The sequence below is a fragment of the Neopsephotus bourkii genome, unplaced genomic scaffold, assembly GCF_033783945.1.
Source record: "Neopsephotus bourkii isolate Nb327-2 ecotype Australia unplaced genomic scaffold, CSIRO-AGI_Nbou_v1 NB_973, whole genome shotgun sequence".
In the NCBI taxonomy this organism is placed as follows: domain Eukaryota; kingdom Metazoa; phylum Chordata; class Aves; order Psittaciformes; family Psittacidae; genus Neopsephotus; species Neopsephotus bourkii.
In genome coordinates this window covers 685,325-699,312 of record NW_026901467.1, presented here as the reverse complement: position 1 = coordinate 699,312, position 13,988 = coordinate 685,325, and the positions used below count along the sequence as shown (strand labels likewise).

Below are 13,988 nucleotides of genomic sequence, written 5' to 3'. Positions count from 1 at the left end.
GAACACTGTAATGCTTGATCTGTGATTGGTGCTTCCAAACTGTGTTGTGAGGCTGTATCAACACACCTTACATGATGGACAATATCACTGGTACGTGAAAGGAGTGACATGATAGTCACAATCGAGATAAAAAGTGAATTACAAGTGACTTACAGACAAATAGGAAAACCAGCTGCCAGCACTTCAGAAGAAGAGTCACTGCAAACCTTCACTTCCTCACCTTGCAACAATTCTTACATCACCTGTAGTTATGAGACAGTTCCTTTCCATCACTTTGCACAACTTGTTCTAACTGTTTCAACTGAGAGTAGTGTTGAAAAACAGGATAAGCTCCTGAGCAGACATGGCTGAGACTATGAACAGGAGTTCATTTACCTGCAAAGAATGCATGTTGACAGTGGGGGTGTGCAGTCCTTTGTTTTCCAGTTTAAACAGATAGATACGCAACAGACATCAAAGGAGTATGGGAAATCACATATTAAGTAGTGGAAAAGTGCTGTAATTCCTACATAGCTCACAAAAAAAAAAAAATCAACAGAAAGCATATGAATATATCTTACACACAAAAAAATTACAACTCAGCTCTCTTGTAAGCTGGGATTAGTAGCAGGACGCCATTACAGAAACAGCACATATTTTCCCTTGGGAAACTTAAATCCCCACAGATTTAGCCCATTCAAGGCCACAGAGAAACAATGTGCTGCTTATGCTCTTTTTTTCCTTTCCTAGTTGCTGAGATTGAAGTTCTACAAACCTGGTTTCTGTGCATTTTTACATTTCATTTAAAAACTGCAAAGTTCTTGGACCAGCATCCTTCCCCCTTTCAGAAAAAAAAGCTAAATGCATTCCTTTCCACCTTTACATTTTGTTATATTTCCCTAACTTGGTTAAACCAGACAAGATGAAGTAATTTTCACTTGCCAATGCAAGAACATAATTGATGGAGCAATAAATACCCTTATGAAGTACTTTAGAAAGGGGCTTAGTAGAAAAACACAAGATAATAACTTTAAAACAGTTTAATTTAAACAGTTCCATGACAACAACTGGGGAAATGTGGATGAATGTTCAGACTGGAAGATAAGATTCAGTGAAATCAATGAGTTGTAGCTGCTGCATCTGATGCAGACCCTACTACAATTAGCAACATCTTTTCAGATGGGAGGCAGAATGAGCCCTGAGGTAAGCAGCCATCCATCTGTCTTATGGCAGCCTGCAACTGGACATTAGGTGGCAACTGAATTCTTCACCATTCAACTTGCATTTTCTTATTTGTCATTTTAATAGTGATCTCTTCCATACACTACCTGTGATTGCCAACTGTGTAACAAAGAAGGTCATTCGAGATTTCCGCTTCCTCCTCCAGGTAGAGAAGAGCACAATGGCATTCCCAGCAATAGTGACAATAAAGAGAATCCACAGAGTCACCAGCTGCTCTGTCTGCATTGAAGAGAAGGGAAAGAAAAGTGTATTGGTAGGTGACTTGGGTTCAGCCAGTCAGTTATCCTAGGACAAATGAGATGAGAATGGAAAAGAGGAGTGAAATGTGAGTTTTGACAATAGATTTCAATTATTTAGTTTAAAAGATATCCTCGTTCTTTCAGCAAATACTTAACATGCTTCACTGCTGGTGATATTCATTCCACTTTGACTGCAGTGGTTATATATTACTTCTATCTTCACAAACCCACTAGCAGTATCTGTGCTTGGCACATAACATTAAAGTGAGAGGCAGCCTTGTTTTCTTATGGTGCTCCAGCAAGCTGTGAAATAACCAGCTTCCTCACTCTGTAAGGAATATTGATAGATGGGCTCCTTTGGAGAAATGAGGGAAATAAATACTTCTTTCTTTCCCAGCTCCAGTGAGTCCGGGTCATTCACAAGCCCTATGAAATTCAAACATTCACTCCATGATCTAGATATGCACCAAGACTGAAAAGCAAGCATGACCCACTGTAAGGAAAATCGTATAGAGAGTGATACGTGATGACAAAACGTCCCCTAGTGGTACTGCCTACAATGAAAAGAAAGGAATTAGAAAAGCTATTTGTGCTCTCAAAGAGTCAGGATCCTTAGGCTGCAAGATCAGGGGTGTATATATCTGCATTTACTTGTGTTGTGAACATATGCCAGATCTCCCTACTTTTGGCCTAACAAAACCCTTGCTGGATGCAGGATAATCACTTTCCAGTGGCCACCCTGCAGGTTTCCCCCTCCATGCTAGTGTGAAGTTTATGTTTGCTCCATAGCAACCAGCCAGCTCTGAGCCTGGTGAACATAGTGTCAGCCTGGATAAAATATTCTTCATTTCTGTAAAATTCTCACTTATAAAACCCTGTCCCTTGTAAAGCTGTATGTAGCATCATGGAATGTGATTCCACTGTTCTTCTGTGAAGACAAGTAGAGAGAGTGTATTTTCCACAGTAACAGGTTTGAAGGATGTAAAGCTCTATGTAGCATCATGGAATGTGATTCTACTGTTCTTCTGTGAAGACAAGTAGAGAAGAGTGTATTTTTCACAGGAACAGGTTTGAAGGATGTAAAGCAGAAAAACTCAGGAGGAAATAAAAATCCTAATGTATCCAACAGCAATACTATATTCATTATTACTAGAGTTGAAGAGAGGAAAAATGCTTATCTGTCTCAGCAGAACTGATAAAGTTAAAACTCAATTTCCATAAGGGACCCTTCTCTCAGAGCCAGCTGCTCCCGATCAGACCCCAGCATAAGAGAAATATAGCAGAGCCTTCAGCCCCCTGTTCTACCTTCTTGTGGCTTTCCAATGCTTCAGGTGTATTAGTTGCCTGGAGTCACATCCTAGAAACTGGGATGAGTTTTGGATTATGTCAATGCAGTTTGGGATCTTCCAGTTCCTGACACCAAACCCATAATGTGGTAGCTAGTGAAAAATGGGGAAGATGGGCAAAGGCTGCAGTTAAAGAGGGATCCCCACTGCTGGCCTTACAGAAATGACCCCAGGGCATCATTATGAGGCTGTTGGTGAGACCTATGCCTACCTGACTGGGCTGATGATGGAGCAGAAACCAGGGAGAGCACTCATTAAAAGCATTTGGCAGCCACTAACCCATGATTTTCTCATGTGTGAGCATAAAAAAGGGCTCCTGCTGCCTTCAAAGAGAAAATGGCTCAGCTGTGAGTGCAGGAAGGGAAGGTGAAATGGAGGGAAAGGAGGAAGAGGAGCAAGGAATTTCTTGCTCTACCATGGGCTTTAGTGCCGCCTTAGCTCTTCTCAGTGTCCTGGCCAGCAGCCATGGTCCCTTCTCTGATGGGAAGCCACCTGTGGGAACCAGCCTCAGCTTTGTTCAAGGTAGGTAGCCACACTACCCTGTGGGTTATGTGGGTGTGCAGGGAAGGCAAAACCTCGTGTATGAGCATTTCGAGGCTGTGCTCTGTGCCTAAACCCAGAGATTAGTTTAAGCATGCAATGAAGGCTGTGTTTAGATTGTTTCACTTTTCCCAGCATGACAACTTCCCAGCATAATCTGCCGTTTGGGTCATGTCACCTAACTGCAAAGCTCTAAAGAAAGAGAACTGCTCTAAGTTGTCATCCCGTAGTCTAGATAATAGCAGCGTCTCAGAGATGAGTTACTTACCTTAGGATGGCCTGTTTCCACTGATTATAGAATGACCTAGATAAGACAACTTGTATGGGCTGAATACTTAGCCTTTAGACAAAAAAACCCCAAACCTCCACCTTTTTTGAGTGTCTGCAAATCTCTTGAATTTATTGGAAACAATTTACCTATCAAATATGTGGCAGAGACATGTGGAGCTATTTTTATGGGGATGCTTTGCTTTGTACAGGAGTTGGAAGGAAGTGTCTTTTTAGAAGGCAGTTAAAAAACATATGATTTCACATCACTTTTATCCTTGAAATCAGTGGCCTTTCCTCAGGGTTCAGTTTGTCCTTTCCATTTCAGAAAAAGTCTTTAACACATGAAGACAACTGAGGAGCAGAACTTGTTCTCATTGTCTCTGGTGTAAAATCAGGAGAGTGTTTTCTTGAAGAAACTCTGTAGTCCTATATTATACTGATACAGGTACAAACAGATCAAGGATCTGACACTCAAAACTTCTTATGATTCCCACAGAAGAAATAGCTTTGGAGCAACAGAGACTGTGTTAGAGGGGTGTTTCCCTAACATAGGGGCACAGCATATACAGCCAGTATAAATCCCCTCCTGCCAAGTTAAAAAGCAGTGCTGTACAGTTAAGCAATTTTAGGCTAAGCCTCTATGGAAATATACAATTAAATCAGATTACAAAGGTAACTGAAAAGATGCAAAAGCTGAATATAGGAAAGGTAAGTTTTAAAGGCCATAGATAAAAGAACAAAGCCAAAGTTTTATTAATATATTTGTGGTCGTTGCCATTTAGAGAGAAAAGAAAAAGAGCTCATTCTTAGGGATTAAGGAGTTATAATAACAGGCCACTTAAATCACTGCAGCCTCTCTCAGTTTGTGTTAGCATGATGAAAACTTCTGTAGCTATTAAAGGGTTACCCACTGTGATAAAGGCCTTCACAGAGGCTATGATTAGAATTCAAAATTATCTTGATGAATTGGAAACATGCACTGAAAAAAACCCCAAAGTACTGTTCAACAAAGGACAAGTGCAGGACTCTACAGAGCAGTGGGTGTAATCGTATAGAGTTGGATGAGTCTTCCAAACATGCCCCCTGCATGCAGCACGCATAATGCCCCACAAGTGGAACCTGATTTAATAATGTCACCCTACCATGGGAGTGACAACCACCCTCATGAGACAGATTGACAGCTGTCTCTAATCCTTCCACTGTATTCAGCCACTCTACTACACCCACTCCTGGGCTCAGTGCTTCAAGAGACACAGAGCAATAAGTTGACAGCAGTCTAGAGGATATATCCAGGAGACTGAATTAACTGACTGAATTAAGCTGCTTAATCTAGCAAAAAGCAGACTGCAGGAAAATATGAACTTGAAGACACAAAAAGAATGGTGTAAAAAGAAAGAATAGTCTCTTCTTCAGATCCACTGCAGACTGACCAAAAATCAGTGAACCAAAACCACAGCACAGAGTTCTGGTTCATCATCTTAAGTTATACTATATACATATACATTATGTATGTATATATATAGATAGATAGATTGAGTCAGTGAAAGCTCCATCTGTGAAAGTCTTAAAAATAGTTACTAGATTAGACAGATAGCTGACTGATCCTTGAACTTCACTTCAGCTGCACGTTCTATAGTTTTCTTTTACTCAGCATCTCAAGGTTGCTTAACATACAGGTGTTTCATTTCATGTCCTGTTTGTCCATTAAACAAAAATCCTTTTAGTGACAATCCTCAGCAAGGTGATTTACAAAAAATCCACTGTTTAGTGACATTCCACAGACATCTGAGGCATTTTGGATAAAAAGCAAACTAATAATACCTCCCGAACCCCTGCATAGAAGCTTTGGGCAAGGGCTACTTTTGCAATGGGCATTGCTAACTACATTACATAAGAATGCCATGAGAGAGACTAGTCTCATAACACCAGTTCTTTTAGAATAGAAAAATTAAAGATGCTGGTGACTTACTTAAGGTTACAGAACAAATCAAAGTCAAAAGCATTTCTTTGGCTTGACTACAACCATTGCATGCACTGCTATTCCACAAGGCTGCTGCTTTTGGAGCATGGAAGTGCTTGACTTCTCGAGCACATACTCATGTTTTGCTAATTTGCTTTAAGATTAAAACGAGCTTTAGTCAATGAAGCAAGACTCTTCTTGGGTGAAATATAAGCCAGAAAACTTGTCTGACGAATGTGTACATTTTCCTTTGCTTGTAGAAGAAAGAGGCCTGTTATTTTGTCTATCAAAATTTCTGAATCCAGGCTAAGTCTAGCAAGAGGCTTTATATTTGTGACAATGATCATCCCTGAGAGCAGCTTTAATCAAGACCATAGTTAAATCTTTCAGAGCCATCGGGTATATCCTGGGGCCATGATGCCATTCCTCCTTCTTGTTCTCCCCATACAGCTCCCTTGCTCACTCATTTCTCACATTATGTATCCCCTCTGTTGGGGGCATCAGCTGCAGCTGTGGAATGGGACTATAACAGATAGCCCACCCCATTAGAGGTGCTTTTGCTCAGGTTTTGAGGTGCAGAAGCCTTTGCCTGATATCAGAGCAGTTGCTAATAGGAATTGAGCCTGATTCAAAGTGCATAAATATTAGTTCAGCCGCAGATTTATCTCTGGGACTTGCTTTCCCATTTCAATGGCACCAGCCATGTCAGATTGATAGCTTTCATAACACCTGCACAGAGGCTGCCTTACTGAGGTGCTTTCTCACACTGGTTGTGTTATCCTCCCAGCACATGTCTACAGGTCATTTTGGGATGCATTGCCACACAAGGCCTTCACATCGTGTCAGAGGTGCCGGCAACAGTCACTTCCCCCTGGGTCCTTACGGTTGGAAGCAAGGCACAGCTGGAAGGGACTCCAGCTGACTTTTTCTATTCTGCTGAACTTGAGATGCAGTTTTGTATGAGCTTGTGTATATAATGCTATTGCACCTGTAGTTGTGGTGGATACATTTTTCATGGTGTACCTGTCTACCTTTTACTTGAACATTTTCAACTTGAAGAGATAGTATCAGGTCACTCAATGGCCCATGCATAATTATATGGATAGCTCTTTCAAAACTGTCAAATGCTGGTTTAAACATGAAAAGAGGTAAAATGGTTAAGTATAGCTAATCTGTATAATTAAAACATCTCAGAAAAATGGAGACATCGTCCTTGCTAGGCATGTTTATGTAGGAGAGGCAGACAAATACAAACCCTGAGGCTGTGTGGACCATGGAGTCAGAAGTTTGAGGGTTGCTAGTATAAAACCACCTGAATCAGTTGGCTCAGAGCTGTCGGGCTGTCACGCAGCCAGATCACTTCTGTGTTGCATTTAAACTACTAGATGAAGCCAGCCTAGCCAATGCTGCAGCAGCAGTGTCACAAAGAGATCAGCTATTACATTCTCAGCACAGCATCTTAGGAATAGCAACAGTCATTACATTGCAGAGGCTGTTTTCAGGAGTTCCTGACACCTTATTTGTGTAGATGTAATTCTTCTCCTCTCCCCACCACTGAAAGACTGTAAAGTTATTTATGAATTATTTGATATGCCTGTTTTTCTAAAAGGTATGATTGCATTTGCAGAGATTACTCCAGAAATTTTACAGCACCCATTATTATTTTTCTACTGTGTATTCAATGAAGGCATGCTTTCTGAGGTTTGATTGAAAATCAGAATAAGCAACAGCATAGGTAAATGCTTTCCAGGAGGTAAAGAGGCTCCTGCATTTGGATGAACATCAGATTCTGACTTAAACAGGCTCTGAGGGCACCTGGAGCCAAATCCTTGATACCTGGAAGTCTTATAAAACAAGTTTATGCAAACTTTGTCTCCACAAACTGGTCTCCTCAGCCCTTTGCTGAAGATGGTAAGCCCTGACCTTTGTCAAGAGCATTAGGCTCCGTGGATAAGCAGCACATTCGCTTTGATTTGTGCTTACTCTGGCATAGCTATGCAGTCCTGTTTAGTATCTGAGCTATGTGGGCTAAAACATGCAGGCCTAAGCAGTGCTACCAGTGTGGTACTGGCAAACTGTCCTTCCTCAAACACGGGAATTCAGATTATACGTATAAAACCAGTTGTGGTGGATTCGATTGGTTTGTTCCTTCTGAGGAACAGATGTTCCTTTCCTTCTAATGAAACATTCTTTCTAAGAGCTCTAGCACTTCAGCGTCACTACTGTGGTGATGTTGCATGGCACAGGGACCAGGTTTTCTGTGGCCAGAGGAAGGGGGATGTCAACATGTGGAGAAGTGGCTGGGGTTCCCACCTCGCAGGGGAGAGATGGGGTTCCCAAACAAATTTGAGTGTAAACTACAAACCCTTTGTGTCCTGCTGCACAGGTGAGGGCTCAGCTCCACACAGCAGAAAACACAATGAGAAAATGTAATAGGTGATGGAAGTCAGCCCTCTCTCCTGGGAGGCAGGAGATGATGGTGAGAACAGTATCACCAAGAAAGAAACAGTGGCTGTAACTTTTCTCCTTTGAGCACTCCAGCCTTTACTCTACTGCATAAAAGTAGGACATCCTATTTATCAGCACACCCCTTAAAAAAGATATGACCTCTACTCAATCCCCTCTGAGGGGAGCACATGCTCCTACCATTGGGGAAGCTTTGGGTCTTTTGGGGGCCTGGCAAGCGGAGATGTCTCCTCCAGGCCTGGTGAAGCCTCCCAACCCTGTGGACAACCAGCACAAACCTATTCTGAGATTTTAACTTCTCTCCAGGCAGGTTTGTGGTCTCTACCTTGTCAGGTTTGTAGAGTTAAGAAGGTCCTAGAACAGAGGAAGGCCACATGTGTTCAGAGGATCTCTGTTCTTTTCAGGTTACTGCTTTTGGCACATGGAAGTTGACACTCTTCTTAAAGCCCTTTTACGCATAGACTAAATTCTTACAGAAGAGGTTGTAAAGGGATGCAATTAACTCTCCTTTGGCCTGGGAGGTTGGAGCTGTAGTTAATACCCCTTTGAACATCTGTTCTGAATTTGGTGCTGACCCGTCAGCAAGACTTCTTGTGGTTTAAGACAGTGACCTACCTGGATGCCTCATGTACAGGCATACAGGAAGAAATATGGTCTAGGTTTCAGGGGCCATTTGCCATAACACAGCTGCAAGACATGAATGTATATGATGTGTATAATGAAGATGGGGATGAGCCTGTGCCTTTGCCATGCACCAGCTCCTCTTCCATACTCAGTGATGTGTAGGTGCACCCAGTCCTGCCCCAAAGGCTGCAACTCTGCATGCCAAGACCCAGCCTAGCTAGCACACATGGCTGTGTCCCCAGAGCAGACTTACAGGCAAAGACTTGGTGAGCAGCTGGCCAAGGAGCTCTGGTAATGACTATCAGAAGGGAATTGTGCAATCCTCCAAGTGGATGAAATGCTCCATTTCCCAGCCAAAATTAATAAAGAGAAGAAATAGAACTGAAAGGACAAAATGCTTTCTAATCAGGAGCAGTGGGGATTTAGTTGTTAAGCTATGAACAGGAATAGACAGAAACTCAAATGCTTCTGAGAGAGGCAGCAGAGAAGCACTCACAGTGTGGGAAATCTCATCCAGTTCCAACCCCCTGCCACGGGCAGGGACACTTTCCACTAGAGCAGCTTGCTCCAAGCCCCTGTGTCCAACCTGGCCTTGAACACTGCCAGGGATGGGGCAGCCACAGCTTCTGTGGGCACCCTGTGCCAGGACCTCAGCACCCTCACAGGGAAGAACTTCTTCCCTATATGTGTCCTGTCTTATTTCTTCCTTATGTGTCTTTCTGAAGCATGGGAGGAGAAGAAGAAACAGCTCATGCTCCCATAGTTCAAGCATTGTGAGAAATACCCTACGTAGCTGTAATTGGGCAAAATTGATAGTCATTAACACAGGAACTGCTCCAGATGCAGGGTGAGCATCACTCCCTTGTTGCCACTTAGCTGCTTGAATCATGTTTTCCTACGACAGCTTTGGTAAGACAGGTTACAAGCAGAAATAGCTTGTATGTCCTGCCTGCTTCCTGACAAGCAGGCACTGGGGTCAACCTTTGCTGTGGCCATTCACCCAGGCTGCCTTTACTGTCAGCCACGGGCTACAGTGTGTTTGAAAATCCCAATAAAAGACCGAAACCCCCATTTGTAGCTACATTTTGAGCACTGAGCTCTGGTCTTTAATCCATTCAGCCTGTTCCAAGTTGAAACTTTTATTACTTTAGCTGCTTAGCCAGATCCTTGTGCAGAAGAAGGAGATGCTCCTTGGTTTACTGGAGATTGCAAGGATACAGACACAATGTGGGCAGCGCTGGTGGAGGACAGCCAACTGAGTCAGCAGGTATGAGCAGCACCGTCTACATGAGAAGCTTTTACAGAGCGCTGAGATTGCTGGCAGGGAGCCCTGTCTTCCCTACACCATCAGAGCAGGTGCTTTATCCCTCCTTTCCTGCAGCAGCACCAGCTGTCACTTGTCACCACAGCCAAAATATTGCCATGCCTATTAACAGCTAGTAATTGATGTGAAATCAGTGAACCTCCTCATAAAGTTCATGCTATGTGTGCCAGAGATAGATAGACTTCCAACATAGGAGTCCAAGCCTAATGAGAAGCTCTCAGCTAACAAAATCGAGTTTCCTTTAGCAATGGATGAGCATGCATGATTATCCATGGTTTCCTAATTATTGTAATTTACTCAATCTCACTTATTAATGAGCATTTTTCTGCCTGGGGACTTTCTAATCAGAATTAATTGTCACTTTTACCATTATAAAATACTGCTCCCATTACATTGCTCAGTTTCACAGCACTAACTTTGGAAAGAACAAAGGAGATAAAGAGAAAGTTGTTAAAAATATTTTGCTTGTCAGTTCTGATTTTTATCAATCAAGAGCATTTGAGGAGTCTAACATGGAGAGGAAAAAAGAGGGGAAAAAAAAAATTTTCATCCTTGAAATCCTAGATAAGAAAATACTGTCTTATCAAGGAAAAAATGTATCAGTGATACATTGAAAGAGGCTCTCATTAGTTAATTGTAGAGCTACCACTGAAGCTTTTCCTCAACAGGTATGGAAACCTGTTGTAACTCCACTGTTTCCTCTGCATTGTGCCAGAGCACGAACGATCTCACAGAAATCAAAACTGCCTCTGAACATACACCCTTTTACCTAACATATTCTCAAACGAGCTAAGTGCCTGTATCTTTCCAGTTGGAAGTGATGTTTTTGGGCCTGAGCTCCAGAATGAATGGCAGGGTACTCCTTGTCAGACTTTGTAGTAACTTGAACTTAACTTGTACAATGTGCCACAACAGTAGAGTGATACATGGCATGCAGCACAAATAACTTAATTAATTAATAATTTCCTAATTCATTGCTTAATAGAATTGACAACAGGCACAGAAATCTGAAGGAAAGATGAATTTCAGCTCCTCTTTTCCCTACATTCCCATATTGCAGGGGGTGATGTTTGGTTTTGGAGATAAGTGAATACACTTCCCATGTCATTCAACAGCATTCACTACTAAATGATTCATCTAGTGCATTCTTAACAGCAGCATTACAGAGACTCTTTATCCCCTGCTCAAGTTAAAAACAAACATACCAATTAATTAGAGCTTGCCCTTTGTGGTTAAAAAGCCCCCAAACCAACACAAACCCCTCTCACCTGTGTAGTGTTTGTTGCAGCTGGAAAATGGAAAAGAAATCCCTTATGTCAAGATGATGGTTATAAGAAATGACATAAAGGATGTGTCAAACTAAGACAAGCTTTTGATTAAAGATGCATGTATAATTACAGCACCTCTACAGAAAAAAACAGCACCATCCCCTCTTGGAAGGGGATACAATTGACTGAGACCTGAAACTCTGAACTCCAATTCCTACAACTGTTTTGTTTTTCAGTAAATGCCTCACACATGCTGCCTGCTGTCTTTGCAGGGGGGGGAAACACCCATATCTAGACAAGAAAAGTTCAATAATCCCAGTTGCCTCCCCGCAGGGGTGCTGAAAAAGCACTAGATCTGCAAGCATGTGAGAAAAGTAATGCACACTTTAGAAGGATACCTTAAAAGAATAGTAAAAGGATCCCCACTCCTCTTCTGCCACCACTTCAGTGAAAGTCACCGTTTCAGTGCAGGTGACAAGGGTGAGATCCAGCCAGACGGTGCTTCCCTGGGGGCTGCTGCTGCCTTCTGTGGAGCCGACCTCCATCACTGGGCTTTGTTCGAGATGTCTAGGTGCTTGTCTCCCTAAGAGTTAATGCAGCCAGGCTTCTCTCGTAAAAGAACAGCAACAAAACCAGCTTCTCACTGCTTCACCACTGGCTGCCAGAGGTGTCGGGCTTCGGTGCAGCTGAGTGATAGGAGAGTTAAAAAAACAGAAAAGCCAAGCTGGCATTGTCCCTTTGAGCTTTCCTTCAGTACAACTCTGACGACAGCCCTCCACATGCTCCTACATGCTGCAGGAGCAGCAGCCAGTAAGAAAGGGAGCACGCATGCATCCAGCCATGTGTCTTATGGACACTGGATTGCTTTGCATTCCAAGGTGTCAGCTCTGGAGTCAGGCACACCTGGGACAGCATGGACATCCTTCCTGCTTTAAGTTCAGGAGCCTGGCTATTCCACTAGCAACTTTGGTTACTTACCCTGGCTCAGCCCACTTTGATGTCAATTACCTGCAGGATTATGATATATCTATATACAAGCACCTGTGTTAGCAAAACCCTATTAGGTTTTTAGACTTAAGATACCACAGTTTCTGTAAGTGTTTATCTATCTGACTTGTAAAGGTGCCTTCACCAAGAAAAAAAATATCACAAATAGGCCTTCACACTTTCCTTTGCAGAGAGGAACCTGGGGAACTACACACCAGTCAGTCTCACCTCAGTGCCTGGGAAGATCATGGAGCAGATCCTTCTGGAAACTATGCTAACACACATGGAAAGTAAGAAGGTGCTTGGTGACAGCCAGTATGGTTTCACTAAAGGCAAATAGTGCCTGACAAATTTGGTGGCCTTCTATGACAGGATTACAGCACTGGTGGATAAGGGAAGAGTGACTGATGTCATCTACCTGGGCTTGTCCTGACACGCGGACGGACTCCACAACTCGTTAGAGTTGTAAAGTAGGTATGCTTTATTCAGCGCTGAGGCGCATGGGGGTTTCTCCTCCAAAAGCATGCACGCCCCCCTTTGCCACTCAGTTCGTTTATATTACATGTAATAATTACCTAAACATGAGATTGCTTCATGCCTAATACATATGCCAAACCTATTCCTGTCTAGTATTATAATTGGTTTTCTGGCATTTGTCCCATTGGTGCGCCTGCGCAGTGCCTCCTGGTGGTGGTCGTTCGTCTTCATCACCACGAGTAACCTCTTGCTTTCACGCAGAGTCAGTAGGGTTTCGGCTCCTTTCCAAACGTCAGGTTCGGTACAAGCTGGTTTTATGTATCTTAAAGTAGAAACTTGTCAAGTTTGTAAATTTTGTTACTCTGGCTATCTTTTGTTCCTTTTCTTTCTAAAGATACTATTTGAACAAGAATGCCTTCAATATTAAGCTATGAATCTTTACTACAATTCTGCCTAGCAGCTGTAACTGCTACAATTCCGCTTCACCATTCCAGCAACTTTAACTCCTACGGTTCTGCTTCACCAAGCACAGCCACTGCTTACGCAAGCAGGCACAATGTTAACCCTTTATTTCCCGGTATCAGTCTGAAGCATTTCACACATATCCTGCACGACATCCTTGTCTCTAAGCTGGAGAGGCATGGATTTGATGGATAAGCAAATTGTTTGAATACCTCTGAAATTAATGGCAAAATAAAAGACTTTAATGATTGAATCTAAAGAGCCTGTAAAAGGCAAGATCAAATCCTAGCAATTCCTCTAGGAAGGAAGAGGAGATCAATCAGCAATCCTCTAGGAAGGAAAATGGATTGATTCCCACAGGTGACTGTTATTTTCATCAGCCAGGATGTTGCAAAGTCTCCAAGAACTTTCAGTGGTGAAGAGGTTGAGACAGTTTTACAGAGAGAGAAATTGAGTCTTCTCTCTGCTTTAATATAAAATGTTCTCAAATTATTATTCCAAGAATATTTTTTTCCTTGTGTGTAAAATATGTGTAATAGAATCTGATGCTGCTTTCTTAACCTTTTGCTATGTCATTTTTTCAACTCACACTTTAGCATTGCACCAGAGCACAAGCATACTTCAGAAGTAGGAAAGATTAAGCCATTTTGAGAATACTCTTTAAGCAAAAAGAGTGGGTTATTTGGAAGAGGAATTGAGAGGACTTGTTTTAGATGCCATTTCATTTGCCATTCCCTTTATGTTGGTCTCAACAAATTTAATTTTCTTAAATAAAGCCTTACCAAAAGACCAGAAAACCTGAGA

At 42.4% G+C, this 13,988-nt stretch overlaps 1 protein-coding gene across 1 annotated transcript in view; it reads right to left on the bottom strand.

The window, feature by feature from the left end:
• Positions 1-12,020, bottom strand: part of NPSR1 (neuropeptide S receptor 1) — a 52,982-nt gene extending 40,962 nt beyond the window's left edge. The window contains exons 1-2 of the mRNA XM_061359411.1: positions 11,657-12,020; positions 1,308-1,440 (exon numbers count right to left, since the gene is read on the bottom strand). Coding sequence (XP_061215395.1) covers positions 1,308-1,440; positions 11,657-11,803 — 280 coding nt within the window. The 5' untranslated portion in view covers positions 11,804-12,020. The remainder of the gene's footprint in view (positions 1-1,307; positions 1,441-11,656) is intronic.
• Positions 12,021-13,988: the final 1,968 nt, after the last annotated feature.